This window comes from Chanos chanos, chromosome 14 (assembly GCF_902362185.1).
Source record: "Chanos chanos chromosome 14, fChaCha1.1, whole genome shotgun sequence".
Classification (NCBI taxonomy): Eukaryota; Metazoa; Chordata; class Actinopteri; order Gonorynchiformes; family Chanidae; genus Chanos; species Chanos chanos.
The window spans coordinates 21,885,918-21,908,369 of NC_044508.1; the positions used below are offsets into that span (position 1 = coordinate 21,885,918).

The window sequence follows — 22,452 nt, forward strand, 5'->3', positions numbered from 1 at the left end:
TACTATGTTTAGAATTAGTCCATAAAATGGTTGAACATAAGGAGACAAAAATAATTTGTCTTCAGCTGTTTATCAGAAATGATGTGTCCACTGATGACTGAAAACTGTTTATGTTCACTTTAGTTCATTTCAGCCTCTCTGTTTTGTTGACAGGCTGCCAAAATATTCATGAGATAAATGGGTCCATGACAGTGAAAAACACAAAGGATGGATAAGAAAAATGGTGAGCATGATACATTGATTTCTGTCATTGCATTATTAATGAGCCAATGAGGCATAAAAATGCTTTATATTTGATCAGTGATGACATCCCAAGTGCCTTCTCTGAAGTCCCTTTAACTGATGTCGGAAAAATACTATATCTACCCTGTTTCAGCAAATGGTTTTCCTACCAAGGCCTCTGATACAGAAAGTCAGAGAAAGCAGCTGCCTTACTCAGTGGAAACACCCTATGGGTTTCACCTGGACTTGGACTTCCTCAAATATGTGGATGACATTGAGAAGGGCAACACAATTAAAAAGCTGCACATCCAGCGCAAGAACAGAGGCCCTAAATATAGTACATTACCACGCAACTTCAGCTTACCAGGACATGGGACTCGACCTGCTATTAAAGACACGTGGGTCAACACCTCCACGTTGGGTTCCAAACCCAAATCAACACGTGTTTCTGAAGCTCAACAAATATTTGAGTTCAGAGCCAGTGATAGCAGCAACAGCAGTCCTACCAGTCACTCTAGAGTACAAAAGAGCAGCCACACTTCCTCTCCGAAGGCTGGGGATGAGACCCAGACTCCAGCTTTGGATGAGCAGCCCTTGGGGCTTCTTGTGAGACCTCACCTTTTTAGGGCTTCCAGCATGCCAGTTACTTTCTCACACAAAAAGGGTTTGGACACAGATGAGCAAAATTCGCATATTCAGGGATCTCAGCATGAAAATGAATCTGATGAGAAGCCCCTCAGGACTGCAAATGTTGGTGACCAAAGAGGCAGCATCCCCCAAGATAGGGCCAGTCTGCACCGGCAGATCACAGCAGCTCTGAAACGTGTTCGTGAACTGGAGGAGCAGGTGAGAACAATCCCAGAGCTAAAGGCCCAAATCTGCATTCTGCAAGAAGAGAGGGGACAGCTTCTTAAGAAGCTTGAAACTCAACCAGTGAGGGAAACGTCCTTTGAAAAGGGAGCAGAGGAAGGTGGAGAACCACAGTTTGGAGCATCAGAAAAAAGTGGACTTCCATCAGCTCCAGATCAGACAGATGCTACTTGTCCTGCTAAGGGGACAAGACCTGATAACCAGATTTGGGAACAGGTACAAAACTCAAAATTAGCATCAGAACACGGAGTGACAAGCAATCTTTTGGAGCAGGAGTCAGAGGAGGTTGGCGAGACATCGGAGGGAGTATCAGGAAAGGAATCTGCACCAGCCCCAATCCCTGTCCCTGTGATTCTAATTGAGAAAGCAGAAGAAACCTCATTAACTTCATTGAGCCCAAATGAGCAAAAGAAATCTGTGGGACAGGACTTTGAGCATCAAAGAGAAGAATCAACAGGTATTTCTGAGCAAGTCATAAAGAAACAAGAGGAAACACTAGAGATGTCTTTAAAGGAAAAACAAATGGAACTCTCAGGAGCCTTTTCAACATTTGAACAATCTGACATTTCCGAATATGAAGTCTCTGGTGAGATTTTGACAAGAGTAGAAAAAGATGATGAAAAAACTGCAAGCAAAGGACCTACCCAAATGGATAAACAGGAGCATATCACTATTCAGGAGCTTCAGGCTAAAATTAAAACCCTAGAGGAAAAATTAAACCTAGCCAGTGGTGTGTTGGAAAGGACCAATGCCTTACTTAAGGAGCAAGTAGAAGAGAACAGACTGAAGGACGAGAAGATCCGCCAACTAAATAAAAAAGCTAATGTATGCGCACAGGACACTTCTGTACACAGTGGAAAATGTGAAATAGAAGTTCCTCACATAATCAAGCCTCCATCTGAGCCTGTAATGACTTGTGATGCATCGGTCAGTACAGATCAGAAATGCCTTTCAGAAAAAGGGGTCTCCACAGATGAGAAACCTCAGACTGCAGACAGCCCCAAATTCACAAACTTGGCATGTTCTAGCACTCAAACAAATGTGGTGGAAGCACATGACATAGAGGTGCTAGCTCAAGTGACAACAGCTGAGAAGAATGTTGGCGAGGTGATAGTTATGTGTGATCAAGCAGTTGACACTGACTTCCAGGGAGCTTCTGGCAATGCTACAGTAGAGGATAAAGCTCTTCAGCAGACAATGAACCTGGAGGTCTCACAAGACAAAATGGGGTTTAAAGATGGTGTCAAAGAAGATGTTGAAAGAGTAGCAAGAGTTGAAGAAGACAAAATCACTGAAAACATAATTGTTTATGGGGAAATTGAGCAGAGATGTATTGGAGATGTTTCTGTCTGGAATTTGCCCAAGGCGAGTTATGTCACCAAGACTATAGCCACAGAGATTATGGTGGAAGAGAATCTGACTCTTGAAAGTGTTGTCAAAGAGAATTTAGATAAGGAGACAGTTGTAAGTAGTCCAGCCCAACAAGACCAAAAGGAATCCGAACCACAGCCCGAGAGACCTACTGAAGCCCCAGCCTCACCTGCAGCTATTGGCCAGGTTGTGAATCGCATTCAGGGGCTTCTGAGTGAGCAGTGGGCCAGCTTGGGCAGTGGGGGCCAGGACGTGTCCAGCTCCCAGAAACAGCCAGCCTTGAAGATCAGCACCATCCAGAGTCACCTGAAAGGGTCTCTTAGTGCCCTCTCTGCCTTCTACTCACCTGTCCAGAAAACAAGGGAAACACAGCAGTCAGGTAAAATTTCACTTCTTCAGCCACTATTATTGGTAGTGGTATTAACCATGTTAACCAACCCTAAAAGGATTTCAAATATGAGTGTTGATCAGCTATTGATTCATATTTATTTTTATGCTCTAGATTTCATGCCATAAGGAAGGCATGTGTTTTACAGAAACTTGCAACTGTTCAGATGCGTAATAGGCTTTTTCTAATGCTGTTGCGTTAGAAAAAGGATGCAAATATAGGCTATTGTTGTATCAGAGATGGCTATAAGATAAGAATTCAGTTACATGTATCAAATAACTGTTCCTTGAAGCTGAGCGTATGTAAACTTATCTTTACAAGAAAGCACAGCGCCCTTGTGTCATTCAAAGTCTTTTACAGGACCAGCTCATTAGTCTGCAGTCTGGTCATTAACATGGTCTGGCTATTATTTGTAGTCCTGTAGAGAGTATATGAAAGATCAGAGAGGTTTTGATGTATGCATTTCTATAAATTTGGAATGGAGCAGTTCTGATGTCCTGAGAACAGCCTGAGGATAGCAGTGACTCAGATATGAGGAGCTGGAACATGTGAAAGAGTTAAATGAGCTGCATTGTTCAGGCTGATATGCATGGTTTTATTCTTCCAGCTCTACTACAGAGGAGAATACTTTGATTATAGAACATTGCTGGCAGTGCTAGCATTCAGTGAACATCCTGTCATCCTTAAAAGGGTCTGGGTCAACTTAAAGTGCTTGCAAAACAGTTGTTTGTAGTTCCTCTTCCATTTCCTTCAGTGACGTGCTGCACAATGGGCACAACACAGTTTCACTAATTCACTGAATATTTACTTGTGCAGTCAAACCCTGTTGTGCATTGCAGAATGCACAGTGTCAACCCAATGGTAGCTTCCTAAGTCTCTGCTGACAGGAGAGAGGCATATCAAACTATTCGATGTGGATAGTTGTGTTGTAAGTGAAATCAGAGGCTCCACAAAGTCTTAAAATACTGTGTTATAAAGTCCAATCTTTGTGGTCTGACTTCCATTAGGTAAATAAAGAAACAAACAGAAAAAATATTAATGTCAATCATGGCAAACTGGAAATAATCTGTACACACTTAAGGTATTACCAATGATGAAAACATTTTGTAGACTTATTGCTTATTGGACTATGATCATGAAGACAGGTATTTTGTGCTCTAGTGCATGTTTGTTGAATGTTTAATATGCAGGAGGAAAAAGTTTTTGTCTTCCCCACCAACCCTGAAATCTAGAGAATAATAGTACTGATTTGTTTATTAGTTCAATGTTATAATAAATATGCAAAATGAAGAATCAAACTATGTGGTCATTATGGGGCAAAAACATGAGCAACAAAGGCACGAAAAACATGCCCCCTCTCCAATACCACCTGTGTTCTATTGCACAAATATAAGCTTTCATATGTCTCTTACCATATCACCTACAGTTTAGTGGTGCTTTAATCCAATTACCCACATGGACATCAGTTTCTGACTGTGTCGGTGTATCTTCCCTCACTGAAGTGCCACATTTCAATTTTGAAAATATTTTTTTTTTTTTTTTTGGAACTTTTTATTTCCTTTTGTCAAGTGCAATCATGCAGCACAGTCACATATTCAAAGATAAAACACAGTACAGTCACATGTTCAGAGAGAGAACACAGGCAGAAATGTCCTAGGAGGTAGTGCATGGATTTCAGCATCCTCTCACTGTCTACATATAGTTCCCATTTTCCGAAGGCAGGCATAAGCAATGACATTTGTCTATGAACACAAAGACAGGAGATAAATATACACTTATCCAAGGGGAGGGAAAGAAAAAAAGGCACCTGCAACGTTCACATTTAAATGAGGAGAAAAGAAGTCCACAGAAATTGTTTCATTACCATATCAACTGAGAAAATATGAAATAATTGGGGACCATTTAATCAAGAATACGTCTGTTTTTAATTGTAACCTTGCGGTAATGTTTTCCATGTAGTAAACATCCTTAACCTTCTCCCTCCATTGTGTTCCTGTGGGGGGCTGTGGCCTCAGCCAGGAGACTGTGATCATCTTCGTAGCGATTAGGAGAAGGACTCTCAGTAGTAATGTCTGACTGTTATCTTCTGCATCTTCTGGTAACATTCCTAATATGAAGTAAGATGGTAAGGGCAATTCTATACCTAAACATTTTTGAATTTCATTTTGTATGTTTTGCCAATATTCTAATAATTTTGGACAGTCCCAGAATATGTGTGTGTGGTCTCCTACCAGGCCACAGCCCCTCCAGCACTGATCCGATGTGCCACTGGATTTTGATGTGACAAGAGTAGTCCTGAAAAATGTAATCTTAACTTTCCATTCAAATTCCTTCCAAATGGGGCTATTTCTTATTTTATGTCCCTCTCTGCATGATAATTCCCAATTTTTATCTGAGATTATGGTGTTCATTTCTTTTATATCCAAACTATCGTCCATTAGTCCCTTTAATTGCTAACATAAAGAAGTGTTTATACTGCAATGTCTCAGCTGTAGGTATGTAATAAAGTCCTGGGCTGGAAGGTTGTGTTTATGCTGTAGGTATCTAATACAGTCCTGGGCTGGAAGGTTGTGTTTATGCTGTAGGTATCTAATAAAGTCCTGGGCTGGAAGGTTGTGTTTATGCTGTAGGTATCTAATAAAGTCCTGGGCTGGAAGGTTGTGTTTATGCTGTAGGTATCTAATAAAGTCCTGGGCTGGAAGGTTGTGTTTATGCTGTAGGTATCTAATACAGTTCTGGGCTGGAAGGTTGTTTTTATGCTGTAGGTATCTAATACAGTCCTGGGCTGGAAGGTTGTGTTTATGCTGTAGGTATGTAATAAAGTCCTGGGCTGGAAGGTTGTGTTTATGCTGTATGTATCTAATAAAGTCCTGGGCTGGAAGGTTGTGTTTATGCTGTAGGTATGTAATAAAGTCCTGGGCTGGAAGGTTGTGTTTATGCTGTAGGTATCTAATACAGTCCTGGGCTGGAAGGTTGTGTTTATGCTGTAGGTATCTAATACAGTCCTGGGCTGGAAGGTTGTGTTTATGCTGTATGTATCTAATAAAGTCCTGGGCTGGAAGGTTGTGTTGATGCTGAAGCTGCTCAAAGGACATCAGGTCTCCTCCTTCAGATAACTGACCCAACATCATTAAACCTTTTTCCTCCCAGTTTTTAAACCTGCATCTAGTCTGGATGGAAGAAAGTCAATATTATGTGCAATCTTCTTTGCTCTAGATATTGACATGGGGAGTCTTAACTTCTTTCTCACATTTGACCATACTGTCAAAGTGATGTTTGCCCACTGATTATTATCTATTTTATTTATTCTCCAGGTATCTTGATTCATAAATGGGATTGTGTCAAAGGGCACATTCAGGCAGTCACTCTGTTCCATCTTTACCCTTACAGTATCTTTGTCTTGAGATATCCATGCAACCATTGATCTGAGCTGAGCTGCCCGATAATATTTTTTCAGGTTAGGTAAATCCAGGCCCCCCTTTTCTTTTGAGCATAGAATTCTTTTGAATTTAATTCTGGGTCTTTTGTTCTGCCAAATAAATTTAGATAACCATTTGTTAATTGTTTTAAATGTAGAAGTGGGGATTTCTATATCCATCTCTTTTTTACCCACCTGTTCTCATAATTGCTCAGTATATCTGTGACTCCCTCTTTTTTCCTTTGTGAAGGTATTGGATCTGGGGGATCTGTCAGAGGATTTCTCATGTCTGAAACAGTAGCAGGAAGACAATTTATAAATCTGATATTTTGAGTTATATGAAATGAAAATGCTAAAAACAAGTAGCTTTATGTCTTGGACACCAATTATTCTTCAGGAAAATGGTGTTACATGAGTGCTTGTGTTATCCGTTTCTGATTTAAGAAGCAATTTTGTATGTTGTGTGGTAGGGCTTGTTGATTTGACATGCCACCACTCATATTGTATTAAACAGTTGTTATGTACATGTTTGTGAATCCATTATATGATAAATTTAGGCCTCCCACTTCCATAATTCTGAGAGTTATTCTCAGTTAAAATGAAGGAAATCCAAGGTGCTTTTTCTACTTTTAATAACATTGTCAGTTTAAAATTTTTATTGTCACCAGCATTTCTTTTTATATTATTGCATATTATAACTTTTTACTTAACCATGATTTATTGCATTATCACCATTAACATTATTAATATTACCTTTTTTATAACAGATGTATTATTAATGTTACATCATATTATTGTTATATTATACTTCATTATTAGTTGCTACAGGGTTCACTGAGACACATGTGAAACCTTCTCAAAGCACTGATTATAAAATACATGTAAAATTAATTCAGAAAGAAAGGAAAAGTGAAAGGACGAGATATATAATGTTAGAATCAATAGCCTTATGATGTCTGATTACTTTGTAAAGTGAGATTTTAGAATATTTTTTATAAGTTACTCATGCATAGTTTGCATACGCGTTCAGTTTTAGTGGAGGTATGTATACATTTTCTAATCATTTTACATCTGGTAAAACCAGGTAATATAGGAATTATCCATCAGGCATATATTCACAGGCAAGGAGAGCGAGGTGCTGAGGAATTCTTCATAAACTGTGGCTTATTCCCGTATGTATTACACTATAAATACTTGTATGTGTAAATGTTTAAGCAGATGCTGGGAGAAACACACAGGTGCTGCCCTGGCTAACACCCTCATATGCTGCCCCTCCCTCAGGCCTCAAATCCATCATGAAAAAGAATGTCTGTCCAGACAAGCAGGATAATGGCGGAGCCAAGAAGAACCTGAAATTTGTTGGTGTGAATGGAGGGTAAGAATTCACATTTTGAGGTACTCTTGTCTTTCTGTCACCTTCAAAAAGTGTTTTATAAATACTAGAGATGCATTTCCACCAGAAAATGTGAGTATGATTGTGCCGCAGCATCAGTTTCATTTCTGACTCATGTACTAGTCACCTTCCATTGCTTCTCGGAACAAAAGACCATTGAATCCAACAATCGACTGCCCCTATAATAAATAAGCGATTAAACAAGGCAAATAAAGAAAAAAAAAAAGGTGGACTGATCAGCTAGCTGCATACAAGCACACTACAAAGCATTAGGTGGGACCTGTAGTTACGCTGTAATGGAATCGATTTTGTGAAAACCATGGGAGTAGAAACGGCACAAACGACCGGATTGCTTGCGCAATCACATAATTATCCCTTAACATCTAATTACTGTCTGTGAAGAGACCATAGCGGTGTGTGTGTAGGTAACTGTAAGGTAGTATGTCTGGTAGCTGGAAGGAGCAGGCATACAGGTAAGTATTGAGGGTAAGGTGATTTTTTTTTTATTTAGCCGTTACAAGCTGCTGGCAGGCGAACAGAGAAAAGAACAACAAATGATACGGAACTGGACACTTAGAAAATTCAAAATAATAAAGAGCTTGTCTTGAAATTTAATTCAGCACACACATATGCACACTCTCAAACAAGAGCAGCCTCTTCCGCGTGGTCTCTGCATCATCCTAATGTAGGCTTAGACCAGTCCATCTCCCCAAAACATTTACAGTCATTCCCAAACATTACTGCAACATAAACTCATCTTCAGCAACATAATTCACAATGGATTGATTATAGAATTCATTGACATTTTAACATTAGAATCTTCCCAACGATATTCATAATTGCCCAAAATTCTATTTGGACATGTGGATGCGTTCAGCCAAAGGATGCATTCAAACCATTTAAAAGCTTGTATCACTCAATGCCCATGTTTGCTATGTCAGAATAAGACTTTCAGCTGTCTGGTAAGACAAAAAAAAAAATCAATTTTCTGTGTCTTCTGACAAGCAATTCCAATCACTGACATGGTGCATACATCAATTAACCTGTATAGTACCTATGGGTGGTTTGTGCAACCCACTTGTGTTTTAAGTAGTCCATACAACATATTCATTTATTATGTCTCATCAGTCTGTGCTGGAAAGTTTCCTTTTCCTAAATGGTGGGTGCAGGAGCAACCACACCATCACAGTAACACAACTAAACCACAATAATTCAAGTTAATTCTCCACATGTTTAACAGTAAATGACTAATGCCAAAGAGGCACTAGAGAGGCCTTTATAAAGGTTGTATAGAAGGTTTCATGCTGTAAACTGAGGAGAACCAGACAGTGTGCTATCCATGAAACAATACACACCCACTTGCTCTACAACACTATATGCTGTCTTCAGTCACGCACTTGGGTCTCTTTATTTTCTCATCTGCCTCTCCCCAGTGTCTGCACCACTCTTTGCCTGTCTCATTGCATTGTTTTGGTAAATAAAAGACTACAAAGATTTGCATCACTTCCTGTCTGATCAGAGCAGACAATTTACAATTTTGTTATTTGGCAGACGCTTTTAGCCAAAGCAACTTACAATCAGTGCATCAGTCGGATTTCTAATACCTCATGAGCAGAGATCACAATAAGACTGAGCGTCAATTTACCCCTTTGTATTGTGCCCCTGGAATACTTTGACAAACACAGATACAAGACAAGTTATTTTTTTTTTTTTAATAAGGAAGGGAGGTTAGGCAGTGGGGGACAGGCAGGTTCTAAAGAGGTGGGTTTTCAGTTTCCTGCAGAAGATGGCAAGAGATTCCACAGTCCTAACTGTATGAGGGAGGTCGTTCCACCACCGTGGGGCAATGGCGGAGAAGAGGTGTGGTCGGGAGGAGCGGCTGCCGGGTTCCCGAAGTGAGGGGACCGTCAGTTGACCAGAGGTCGTAGAGCGGAGGGTTCTAATGGGGGTATACAAAGTTATAAGGGACTGAGGGTATGATGGGGCGGAGCCTCTTGTGGCCTGGTAGGCCAGTACCAGTGTCTTGAATTGGATGTGGGCAGCTATCAGAAGCCAGTGGAGTGCAGTAAGCAGTGGAGTGACATGAGAGTGCTTCGGGAGGTTGAAGACCAGGCATGCAGCGGCGTTCTGCACAAGCTGGAGTGGCCTGATGACGCAGGTTGGTAAGCCAGCCAGTAGAACGTTGCAGTAGTTCAGGTGGGAGATGACAAGCGCTTGGACCAGGAGCTGGGTCGCCTGTTGTGTGAGGAAGAGGCGGATTCTCCTGATGTTGTATAGGGAGAATCTGCAGGATCGAGTTACTGCCGCGATGTGACCGGCAGAGCTGGGATGTTAGATGAACGTGTCTCTGTGGCTAAAACCACAAACACACACATGGACTGGAACATAGAGTGGTTTATAGTAGTGGTTTACTGTTGTCTGCAAAACTAAGTAAATTGCTCCTAAAGCCAAAATTAAAGATCAAAAAATATTGTAAATATGTGCATTTTTGGTAGACTGGGTATGATGAATACTGGATGGTCTTTCCATACAGTGTCTACCCTGTATAAAAAAGGATTTAAGAGGTTTCAACAAAATATTCAGATTGGGAAAAAAAACAAGCTTTTAAACTGTCATATTTGCATTTTCCTCCGTGTTACACAGGTGAGCTGAATAGTCAGTTGAATTGGCTGTTGGTATAGGGTGGTGAACAGTTGTAGACAGCTGTAATATCCTTTGTGGGCTTTGTAATAGCCTTTGTGAATGACAGCTGGTAATTTTAGAGTTTGAACACAGTAAAAACAAAAACAAAAACCACTCTGCCTCAAATAAATATAGCCCAGTCAATATTAATCTCACAGCATTAGTAGGAACATTCTGAACTGGTTAGACAGTCTAAAGTCTTAAATGACAGTTTACAAATCTAATTTCAAGATCACGTTGACTTAATAGTTAGAGCATTAACACAATCCGAGCCGCTTAAAAATGACCTTGTAGTTACATTGTCAGCAAAGAATTTCTCACTCACTCACTCACTCAGTCACTCATTATCTAAGCTGCTTATCCTAATTAGGGTCGCGGGGGTGCTGGATCTCAACACTCATAGGGCGAAAGGTGGGGAAACACCCTGGACAGGTCACCAGTCCATCACAGCTATCCCACAGGACAAAGAATTTCTTAAGTTGCAAGGTCATCATATCTGCTGACAGTTCCATGGTCTCAGTAAATGTGGAGCCATGCACCTCAGCCTAATTCCTCTTCCCAAACCCCAATATTCATTACCTTTGCAGTCCAGCACTAATGAATAATGGGGCTTGGGAAGAGGAACATGGCTAGCATTACACCCACTCACACATATCCTTTAGAAACTGGAAATTCCAGCATTCCTAACTGTTTTAAACCATGCACTGTTACAGCAACACAACATTGGAATCACAACCTGAAACTTTCACATCCACAGATTATTAATATACACACACGCACACACACACACACACACACACACTCACCTTTACAGTATCAGCACTGACTCTCTATGCTGTCTACATTGTCCAGCTACGAGAGCACCTCCAGTGAGGAGTCCAGCGAGGAGGAAAATCAGGTGGAGGACATGGATAGCTCAGAGTCAGAAGAGAAGCAGGGAGAAGAGGGAGTGAAGGCCCTGGAAGAAAAGGGTGGGCCTGGGGAACAGTCTGAGGAAGCTAAGGCCGAGGGTATGGAAAAGCCTGGCGAGGCCACAGACCTCCAGGCTGGCCTGAGTCCACAGGATGAGCAGCCAATCAGGTAAGATGTTGAAGAAAAAGAGGAGGAACATTTGAAGAGTGAAATGCCATTTGTTTTAAAAATATATTTTTCTCCACACTAGGAAAAAAATTAAGATGCCTACAAGAAAAATGTAGTTTGTTTAACTGGTTAGTACATAAAAATACCTTGTGGGGGATGGTGCTAGGGAGTGTAATTGAGAGATAGCAGTATCACTTTTGCATCAGCTTTCTGGACCACTCTGCCTACGTCATGAGGCAAGCTCATTGGATAAAATCTGTCAGGACAAAAGGATTAAATGATTAAGTTTAATTAATTTGCTTAATTTATAAATTACTGTGATGGAGTGGTGACCAGTCCAGGGTGTTTCCCTGCCTTTAGCCCAAAGAGTGCTGGGATAAGCTCCAGCACCCACTGTGACCCTAATTAGGGTAAGCGGCTTAGAAAATTAATGAATGAATGAATTTTGAAATTCTTTTTTCTTTGTAGCTGTAAAGATAACGCAGTGTCAAGAAACTTGAATGACTGGTTCACTAGAAACACCAGAAAAGATATTAACAAGGGGTATTATGAACATTTAAAATTTGTGAAACTGTAGTAAAACCACTACAAAATCTCTCATTGATCTGCAAAAGAACTGGTCCCCAACCCACACAATGGATCGTCAGGTTTTAATTTAATTAAATTAATCTTGACTGTTAAATCCAATTACTCCTTCATTGTCACGAACCATGCTTCATCTTCCAGTGGTGAAATGATAGAGCTCATAACATAGTATATCTTTGAGATACATGTAGTTGTATCTCACACAACTTTGTGACTTTGGCATTTTCTGTAAGAATGTGATGCTTGTTTATGAAACTTTAATCTCTAAGTCTGTAACAATGTCATAAAAACAAGTAGGGAAACCTTATGCATGTGCTCCGTGAAGTCCAAAACACTGGTCAGACTAGTCAAACTGGCAGAGGTCTAAACACAAGCAAACAGACCTACACAAAAAGAGCTAGACACACAGGCCTAGATAAACAGGGTACTGGGAGCCAGACAGACACACTATCAATGTTAAATCACAAGAACAATGTTTGGTACAAAGGGCCAGGCAAAGGCAGAATAAGAGGACAAAGACGGGTTGAACCATGGGAAACAAAAGGTTAACAAATGCATGGAATGGCTCAGAACTGTGACAGATGAAACTATGTGTCAAAGTGTGTCAGTCAAGATCAGACAGAACACAAGTCAGTTATCAGTGGAAACTGGGAAGCAGTCTCTATTATAGTTGGAAGAAACTAGCTTTTAAAAACAGTGAGAGAGGTAGGATGTGATTAAGTTATAAACATCTTGATAAAGTGTGGTATGGTGCGACAAAATGTTCAGAGTATCCAGCCAAAGCATTTATTTCGAGATCACGAATGTATTTATTTTGCGGAGCAGGTAATTTTGGGTCATACAGAGACGTGTTTATGTGTGTGTGTGTGTGTGTGTGTGTGTGCGTGCGCGAGTGTGTGTTTATTTATCTATTTATTTAACCTTGTGCTGCTTTGATATTATTTCTCACTGCCCCATTCAGTGTATTTCTATGTGTACATGCCATAATTTGGAAATTCCAGTCTGTGTCTAAAATTATGACTTTTTTCTTGTAAAATTGCAAATTTATTCTTGTAATATTATAACCTTTTTCTTGTAAAATTACGACTATTCTCGAAATCTCGGATTTTTTTTCTTCCTCAGTGTGACTCTAACACTCTGTCGTTGAATCTAACCACTTCACTTTTATCAACAAGAACTTTGTGTATTCGTTGTGTCCTTTCTTGGCTGTTGGTATTTAATGCATGCATGTAAGTGAAACTATCGAACAGTCTATCGAACAGATTTCTTATTGCTATTGATGAAGTGTCTATCACAGTGCATGTCACTATTGTTTTATTGCCCAAGACTAAAGCTACAGTTAAAACCGAGGGGGCAGCAATTTTATTTGAGGGGGCAAAGCCCCACCCCCCCACCCCCAGACTTGTGAGCAATGACATATCCAGCATATCTGTAAAGTATCAAAGATGTTTGGATACCAAAATGTCAAATACAGGTGTTGTTGTAGATATAGGTTGCCTGCCAGTCTAGATTTAACACTAATGTTTTACATCATGAGGACTTTGGTGTATTATTACATGAATTGTTCAATGTACGAACAAGCTTTAAAGCCTGGCACTTGTATATGTAAAGGTTAATCGAATTAGTAAAACAGAAGTCCAGCTCATTTTAATTAATTTTCTTTTGATAACTCTTTCTCCTCATAGCAACCAGTACAGTGTGCCATTATGAGGTGGGGCATTTTATATAAACACATGAGCTAGATGTTTAAAAATATACTTTCAAAAATTCACAATGTCTTATAGAATACCGTTGTATTATTTTTTTCCTGCAGTGAGGTCGTCGATAAAAACTTCATGGCCGCTTGTCATTACTTGAAGGACCGGATGCCTGAGGTGTCAACTCCAAATAAAGAGATGGCAAGATATCCTTTACACTCAGTGATTCCTAAATGAACATTAGAACATACTCAGCTAAAGACAACCAGCTTGACGAGTGCTTTAATTAATATACAAATAAATTTATCCCAAATTTGTGATTATTTAGTCCTCTGGCATGTCACTGATGATTATAGTCTGCAATCACAGAAGTGCTGAATCTTCTGTTTTCTCCTGTGTGGACCTCAGAGACAGGTCCTGATGATGCTTTACCAGGAATGGTTTCGTGTGTCCAGTCAGAAAGACTCGAAGGCTGACACAGTCACTCTGTATCTGAAAGAAGTGGGGAACCATACTCCCACCCTCCTCCGCTACATCATTAATTTGGCTGATGGCAATGGAAACATGGCTCTACACTACAGTGTATCCCACTCCAACTTTGCTGTGGTCAAACTGCTCTTGGATACAGGTCAGATAATGCCACTGTAATGTATAATAAATACAATACAATATAATTATACATAATCAATAATTCACAATAAAACACAATATGCAAAGCAATTAAAAAAGAATCCCTTATGTTCACTAAGCTCTAAGGCTGTGTTCACACTGTTAGTCCAAATCCAATTTATGTGCATATATGATTGGAATCCGAGCATATGTAGCAAGTCTGAACAGCCAAAAATCACATGTTCTGGTGGACTGTCTGCCATACCATATGGCTTTTTGAAGACACGACAGTGAAATGAAAGAAATGAGTGCAGATGTTTCCTTAATGATAGCTGCATGTCTGTCGATAATGAGCATGCGTTTTCTAGTGCTCCTCTGCTGCAGTAAATGCTTGTCTGTGATTGGACTATTTAAATCATACACGTTCTTTCTGAAATGTCTTAGGATGTAATAAACGTCTCATGATGTTTTCGTTTTGTTTCGTCATATTTTCATCAATAATATAATGAAATCAAATTTACTTCTTATATCGTCATTATGCAGTGTTTCGTCTAGTCATCGTCATCGTCATCGGTGACTAAATTAAAAATCCCTTAGTCAATGAATATTTTCGTCATTAATTTCATTGACGAGATTAACAGAGGTCTACTTACAATTCCATTCCTTTTGCTTGAGCCCAGGAAGCACACATTTAGCAGTATGTTTACCAAAGAGGGACTCAAAACGAGCCATATCCACCATGCCACCTCTTATTGTCCTTTTTTAAATTGTTTCATTTAACTGCACTTTACTTTACAAGCATGTTTCTCAACTGAAGTGCTGTAATCCCTCACCCAAATCACAGACAGACACACAAGCGCACGCGCGCACACACACACACCTGCCTGTGCGCACAAACACACACAAACACACACACACACACACACACACAGAAACACACAGACACAGACATACAGACATGCACAAGCACACACATGCTTTCTTAGATGACATACACACACACACACACACACACATGGGCAGACACAGATACACACACACACACACACACACACACACACATCGTTTCTTAGATCTTACACACGTATACATACACGCACACACAGACAGACAGACAGACACACACACACACACACACAAACACACACACGCTTTCTTAGATGACACACATGCATACACACGCACACATAAACACACATGCATGCGTGCGCACACACACACACACACACACACAGGCACAGACAGACAGACATGCACACACACACACACACACACACACACACACACACACACACACACACACAAATGCATGCACACACGCATGGACAGACACAGATACACACACACACACACACACACACACACTCATCGTTTCTTAGATGTCACACACTCCCTTACATAAGGTCTTGCTGACGATGCTGGACTCGAACCACTCCGTAAAGTCTTCTCCAGCACCTCCAAAAGACTTTCAATGAGGTTAAGCTCAGGACTCTGTGGTGGCCATTTCACGTGTGAAAATGATTCCTCATGCTCCCCTAACCACTCATTCACAATTTGAGCCCAATGGATCTTGGCACTGTCGTCCTGGAATATGGCTGTGCCATCAGGGAAGAAAAAAATCCATTGATGGGATAAGCTGGTCATTCAGTACATTCAGGTACCCAGCTGACTTCATTTTATTGCCACATGACATTACTGAGCGTAGACCTGACCAATTGAGGCAACCCCAGATCACATTGTAACATCGTAACAAGCAAGAATTCCAAAGCCAAATCGCCAGGCGGAATTCTGAGATCAAATAAAACAGGCAAGAGTCATACAGTGGAACTGGACCAATAGAACAGAGGGAGAAAGCCTCTGTAAGTGCATACAGACTCAAAGCCTCTGTAAGTGCATACAGACTCAAAGCCTCTGTGTAAGTGCATACAGACTCAAAGCCTCTGTGTAAGTGCATACAGACTCAAAGCCTCTGTGTAAGTGCATACAGACTCAAAGCCTCTGTGTAAGTGCATACAGACTCAAAGCCTCTGTGTAAGTGCATACAGACTCAAAGCCTCTGTAAGTGCATACAGACTCAAAGTCTGTGTAAGTGCATACAGACTCAAAGTCTGTGTAAGTGCATACAGACTCAAAGTCTCTGTGTAAGTGCATACAGACTCAAAGAAAAGTCGTATCTGTACCAAACATGTTAGTGAAACAATGAGCAACAGATTTGTCAATAATCAGGTGGATTTGCCAATAATGAGGTGGATTTAGACCAGACTGGGACAGACTGAACAGAGAGCAGACTGGAGGCATGTGTGGCAGTTGGACACTAAGTCACAGGCATCAGATATTATATCAGGCCCGCCCCATTAGACCATCCACAGAGACAGACCTGCTTTTGATCTTAGCTGGTCCCTGTCACAAAACAGTTCTTTTCCCTGCAAAAGAAGGCCAATTTGCTATCCATTGAATGTAGTTTTCACTGTTAAATAAATTGCTTTCTTATGTACTGCTCAATAGGGGTGTCACGGTACACAGAAGTCACGGTTCGGTTCACACCACGGTTTAGACATCACGGTTTAGTATGAGTTCGGAAAAAAGCAATGAAAACCCCAAAATCCATAAGTCTAGGTTTCTTTCATTTATTTTGAACAAACAGTAGTGCAAGTTACAGTTTGTTCCACCCAGTGTTGCATAGTCCCCCCCGAGGTCGTTTGTACAGCCTGTTGTGCATAACAGGTGCCACATCTTCGCACATAGGCCACCCTGTATTCTCTGTACGACTGGAGGCTCTGTATCAGCAAATTCTCCTCTAAACACAAGATGAGCTGAGATCATACCAGCTGATGTGTCCTCCCTGATTTCTTGTGTTTTTGCTCATAAATTCAAAACTTGCTCTTGTCTCCTGTTAGTTTATTCCCGTTTGGCAGAATGACACTTCTTTAATCTCAAGCAAATCCTCATCTGCACCATATTTTTGGTTTAATGCTAATATTAATGTTCCAGATAAATCAGATCACCCTTTTGTGCTACCAATATCTGTGGGTTTAGAGAAATGCTAACTGTTCCAATACTTTACCCCCTGTCAGTGGGACTTCTGCTTTCCACTCTCCCTGTCTGTGTGTTAGACAGTTTCCACTCTCCCTGTCCGTGCATGAGAGAGTTTCCACTCTCCCTGTCCGTGCGTGAGAGAGTTTCCACTCTCCCTGTCCGTGCATGAGAGAGTTTCCACTCTCCCTGTCCGTGCGTGAGAGAGTTTCCACTCTCCCTGTCCGTGCGTGAGAGAGTTTCCACTCTCCCTGTCCGTGTGTGAGAGAGTTTCCACTCTCCCTGTCCGTGCGTGAGGGAGTTTCCACTCTCCCTGTCCGTGTGTGAGAGAGTTTCCACTCTCCCTGTCCGTGCGTGAGAGAGTTTCCACTCTCCCTGTCTGTGTGTTAGACAGTTTCCACTCTCCCTGTCCGTGCATGAGAGAGTTTCCACTCTCCCTGTCCGTGCGTGAGAGAGTTTCCACTCTCCCTGTCCGTGCGTGAGAGAGTTTCCACTCTCCCTGTCCGTGCGTGAGAGAGTTTCCACTCTCCCTGTCCGTGCGTGAGAGAGTTTCCACTCTCCCTGTCCGTGCGTGAGAGAGTTTCCACTCTCCCTGTCCGTGCGTGAGAGAGTTTCCACTCTCCCTGTCCGTGCGTGAGAGAGTTTCCACTCTCCCTGTCCGTGCGTGAGAGAGTTTCCACTCTCCCTGTCCGTGCGTGAGAGAGTTTCCACTCTCCCTGTCCGTGCGTGAGAGAGTTTCCACTCTCCCTGTCCGTGCGTGAGAGAGTTTCCACTCTCCCTGTCCGTGCGTGAGAGAGTTTCCACTCTCCCTGTCCGTGCGTGAGAGAGTTTCCACTCTCCCTGTCCGTGCGTGAGAGAGTTTCCACTCTCCCTGTCCGTGCGTGAGAGAGTTTCCACTCTCCCTGTCCGTGCGTGAGAGAGTTTCCACTCTCCCTGTCCGTGCGTGAGAGAGTTTCCACTCTCCCTGTCCGTGTGTGAGAGAGTTTCCACTCTCCCTGTCCATGTTTGAGACAGTTTCCACTCTTCCTGTCTCTATTAGACAGTTTCAGCTTAAGACTGCCACATTGTCTCAGTATCAGAGGTGGTTAGTAGCTGTCCCTGTCAGTAGCCTCAGTTTAGCCCTCTCCATCCGTCATTTATTGTGGAGGCTTGAGTGGTGGGCATAAGCATCACTACCCTCATGTTTCATATAAAGCACCATTGCACATTGTTTCAGTGACAAAACTCCTGGAACATTCCACTCTGGACAACCAGTGTGATGGTGATGCACAAATGATTGAATTCATCATAAGATTAAACAGTGACTACTTTCAATTTTAACAGTAAGAAGTGACACTTTCTTCGTCATGCTTCACTTTAATGATGTTAAAACATATTCCACATAAGTAGTAGCATATGCTTATTCATTTTTATCCACTAATAATAAATTTATTAGCTGAGGAGAGATTAATTGTTTTTATTATTGAGTCTATTCTTATAATTTAAGCATATAATGCATGTAAGTTTCTCTGTTTCCCCTATGTGTGTTTCTCACATTATTTCATTATGGGTTTTGTGTATCAGGTCTTTGTGAGGTGGACCAGCAGAACAAGGCAGGTTACACAGCCATAATGCTGGCTGCTCTGACTGCTGCAGAAGGGCCTGAGGACATGAATGTGGCCCAGCAGCTTCTGAGGGAAGGCAATGTGAATGCCTGTGCCACACAGGTCAGAAACACACCACTGCTTTCAGACAGAAATCATACATTCAGCACTGATATAGATACTCAAAACCTGGCTGCACTTTCATACACTAATGCAGACTGTGTAGTATGATTGAGCTACTGTGCACTCTGAGCCGAAAAGGCTTTAGTGCAGTTTTAAACATTTACCTAAATGTAGGCCACATAGTCAATGAATCAGCAAACCATATAAAACTGATTGAATGTACTTTTACATTCTTCTTCTTTCCTTCCCTGATTTTTTAAAACACTCCCTTCATGTTCTTTTTTGTCCTCTCTCTCTCTCTCTCTCTCTCTCTCTCTCTTTCTCATACTCACTCACTCTCTGGTCCTGATTTTCCAGTCGGGTCAGACAGCATTGATGCTTGCAGTTAGCCATGGTCGCATGGCTATGGTACAGGTGCTGCTGGACTGCCAGGCTGATGTGAACATTCAGGATCGTGATGGTTCGACTGCACTGATGTGTGCTTGTGAACATGGTCACACCGACATTGCCAAACTACTGTTGGACAGACCAGACTGCGACATCAGCCTCACAGATAAAGTAATAGGACGTAAATACACTGACACAGACACAAACACTCATACACACACCTTTAAAAGCTTAACAAAAAGTCATTAATTTTTCAGAGCACATACAGTACTCAAAGTCATTTTGTGAAGAGATTAATTACCTTATTTATCACTTCAGTCATGACTGGATTTCAGTGATAATCAGTTATCACACAGTTAACAGTCATCTTCTTTGGGCAAACATGCTTACAGGATAATATTATGGAAGTGTCAGCATGAATCTAACTCTCTCATCCTTTCCGTCTGTCCACTAGGATGGGCATACAGCTCTATCTATTGCTATGCAAGCCAACCACTCAGATATAGTTGGCCTTCTGCAGACTCACACAGGCGGCACAGGGACCTCTACATCACCTCTCTGAGGCTGAAGGCCACTGCTGCAGTCTTCATCCTGGAGACCACTGCCTCACTACAAATCTCTCTGCTATATGATTAGTCTCTGTGCAGAAGAACTTTACTCTTGTTGGTTAATACTCCTTACTTAGTTAATGTACAGCAGAGAAATCATGAGCAATGGATCTCTGTCACTTAGATAAGGTTACCACTGGACATAGGCAGACTGGGGTGGGTCAGGTTTTCTGGTCTCTGTTTTGCTTTGGGATTAATGTCGCTTTGCCAGTGCATGGTACCAGCTTGACTGGTACTTGATTTTTTCGATTTTCCATTAACCAAATGTAGTACCTAGCACCTTGTACCTGTTTCTTTTTTGTATCTACTCCATTGTGATTCCAAGGGAGCTGAGTAGGTATCAAAACGTGATGTGAAAACACTGCAGACTACCGATTGGTCAGATTGAATTGTCACTATTATGCAACACGCAACACAAGATATCCTCAGACATCCTGCACAAACCCACCATTTTTAAAAAGCCAAGCTGCTATAGTGACTGCAAATTTTCTATCCACTGATGAATTCTCGATTCACTAAACTATTATAACGGCAGTCCACAAAGCCACACTGTGGTTGGTTGAAGCGGTACAGACATCCCTTGGATTGGTGGCTGACGAAAAAATCCAGCAAGAGCTGGATAGGGCAACACAGAAGATGACATCATGGTAGTTTCTTGTGGCGTCACCAGCTACATTGAGGGTGTACTAACTGCAGTGGAACATGACCGAGGTACCAGGTGTAAAAAAGGGAGTAGAGTCGAGTCAAGCCGGCACCATGCAGTGGAAAAGTGATATAAGTTCCCATGCTAACTCAAATTAGCAGTTCACTGTGCCTGTCTGAAGTCTACTCAACTTCTAGTATCACAGAGATCAGATCATGGGTAATTCTTCCATGCCTCAGCTATTTCTTTTCTCAACTATTGCTGTTCCTTCTTATCCAGCAGGCCATAACATGCAGATTGTATACAGTATGAATGTTACCCCATCAATTCAGTCAAATAACTGAGTGCTGGCTCTGTTTCCCCATAATCTGATAAAGACCATCCTCTGCTGCACTATGAGTGATAGCCTTTATTTATCTTGTTATCTTTATCTTAAGTGCAACACAAATAAAAACTTGATAAACAAAGAAGTACTGGCAGACGGTCCTGGCAGAATGAGACCCCAAAAATGATTTTTGTTTTGAAAACTGCTGTAAGAATATAAAGAATGTGTAACCCTTATAGTCATTCAGAGAGATACACTGGACAGTTTGTTAGGTCCTCTCAACCACTTGGTTCACTACTCAGATATTCCATATTGGCATATTTATGCTTTATTTTTTCCCTTCCTTTTATTCATTCTTCGGCCATCATGTTAAAATTGTCAATCTGCTTGTTAGACTGAGAGGGTAGAAAGATCAAAAGAATGATGTATAATGTCCTGCAAATCCACAGATGTTCATGGCAAACACTGCTTCTGGCACATGTTCAAGCAGTGTACATGTAAAGCATTTAGGAAAAACAGTAAAGTTTAATATTCGTGTGTCTAATAAAGCAGATGACTTCTGTAATGCATATGCAATGGCTAGTTTGTAATTTTATCCAGCATTTCCAAGACAGCTGTGTGTCAGCAATCAGACCATAAATTAAAACATTATTCTACACAAGTAAAAATTGTATTTATTGTTGTTTTAGCACAAATGTAAGATATTTTATATTTTGCAAGTCAGCTTCAATGCTCCAGTAGTATCTGGCACAAAAAGAGTGATCAAATATGTAATGACATTTTACTGACTGTCGACTATATTTCTCTCTCTATATATATACTATACTGTGAAAATTTTGAATTTACCTTTTTAAGTATTTCAAAAGTATTTTTTTTATATACATACTGGTATAGGCATGAATACAGTAAACTATAGGAACAGATTTTCTGTGTGTGGTAAGAACAGCCAATTTCTCTGTCGGTGTACCCTCTTAGTCTTCTCTCTCATACTGTTGGAAAGACAGTCACAGTGTTTTGACATGCAAGCTGTTCACCTTTCTCATTCTTCTCCATTCTTTTTTTGAGGATAAAAAACTGTAAAAATAATAAAAACAAACAAACAAACAAAAAACTATGAACCGCATAGACTTTGCCTCTGCATTACATCTATGGATAAATCAGTAAAACTTCAAATTTAATCAAAGCATGTGAGGTTATGTATCTCTCAGTATGATTCATGTTAAAATGATGAACTGTTTACAAAGAGGAAATTTCTGAATAAAACACTGAACAGTGCATGATTAGGATTGTCTGTTTTTAGCATGTAATATATTAACTGAATAAACAAGAGGAATCACTCACATCCTGGTACGGACAAACTGGGATGGAGATAAAGCATCAGGATTTTACCAGCCCATCAGCAACCCACAGGTTTGACTCTGACAGTTGGAGGGTA

At 40.9% G+C, this 22,452-nt stretch overlaps 1 protein-coding gene across 1 annotated transcript; it reads left to right on the forward strand.

Moving 5' to 3' along the window:
- The first annotated feature begins 207 nt into the window (after positions 1 to 207).
- Positions 208 to 20,055, forward strand: kank4 (KN motif and ankyrin repeat domains 4). Its single transcript, XM_030791147.1, has 9 exons — positions 208 to 223; positions 377 to 2,842; positions 7,551 to 7,644; positions 11,197 to 11,424; positions 13,823 to 13,907; positions 14,115 to 14,334; positions 18,912 to 19,054; positions 19,412 to 19,612; positions 19,896 to 20,055. Exons 1-9 carry the CDS (start codon positions 208 to 210, stop codon positions 20,001 to 20,003), a joined length of 3,561 nt encoding a protein of 1,186 aa, XP_030647007.1. The 3' UTR covers positions 20,004 to 20,055.
- The last annotated feature ends 2,397 nt before the right edge of the window (positions 20,056 to 22,452 follow it).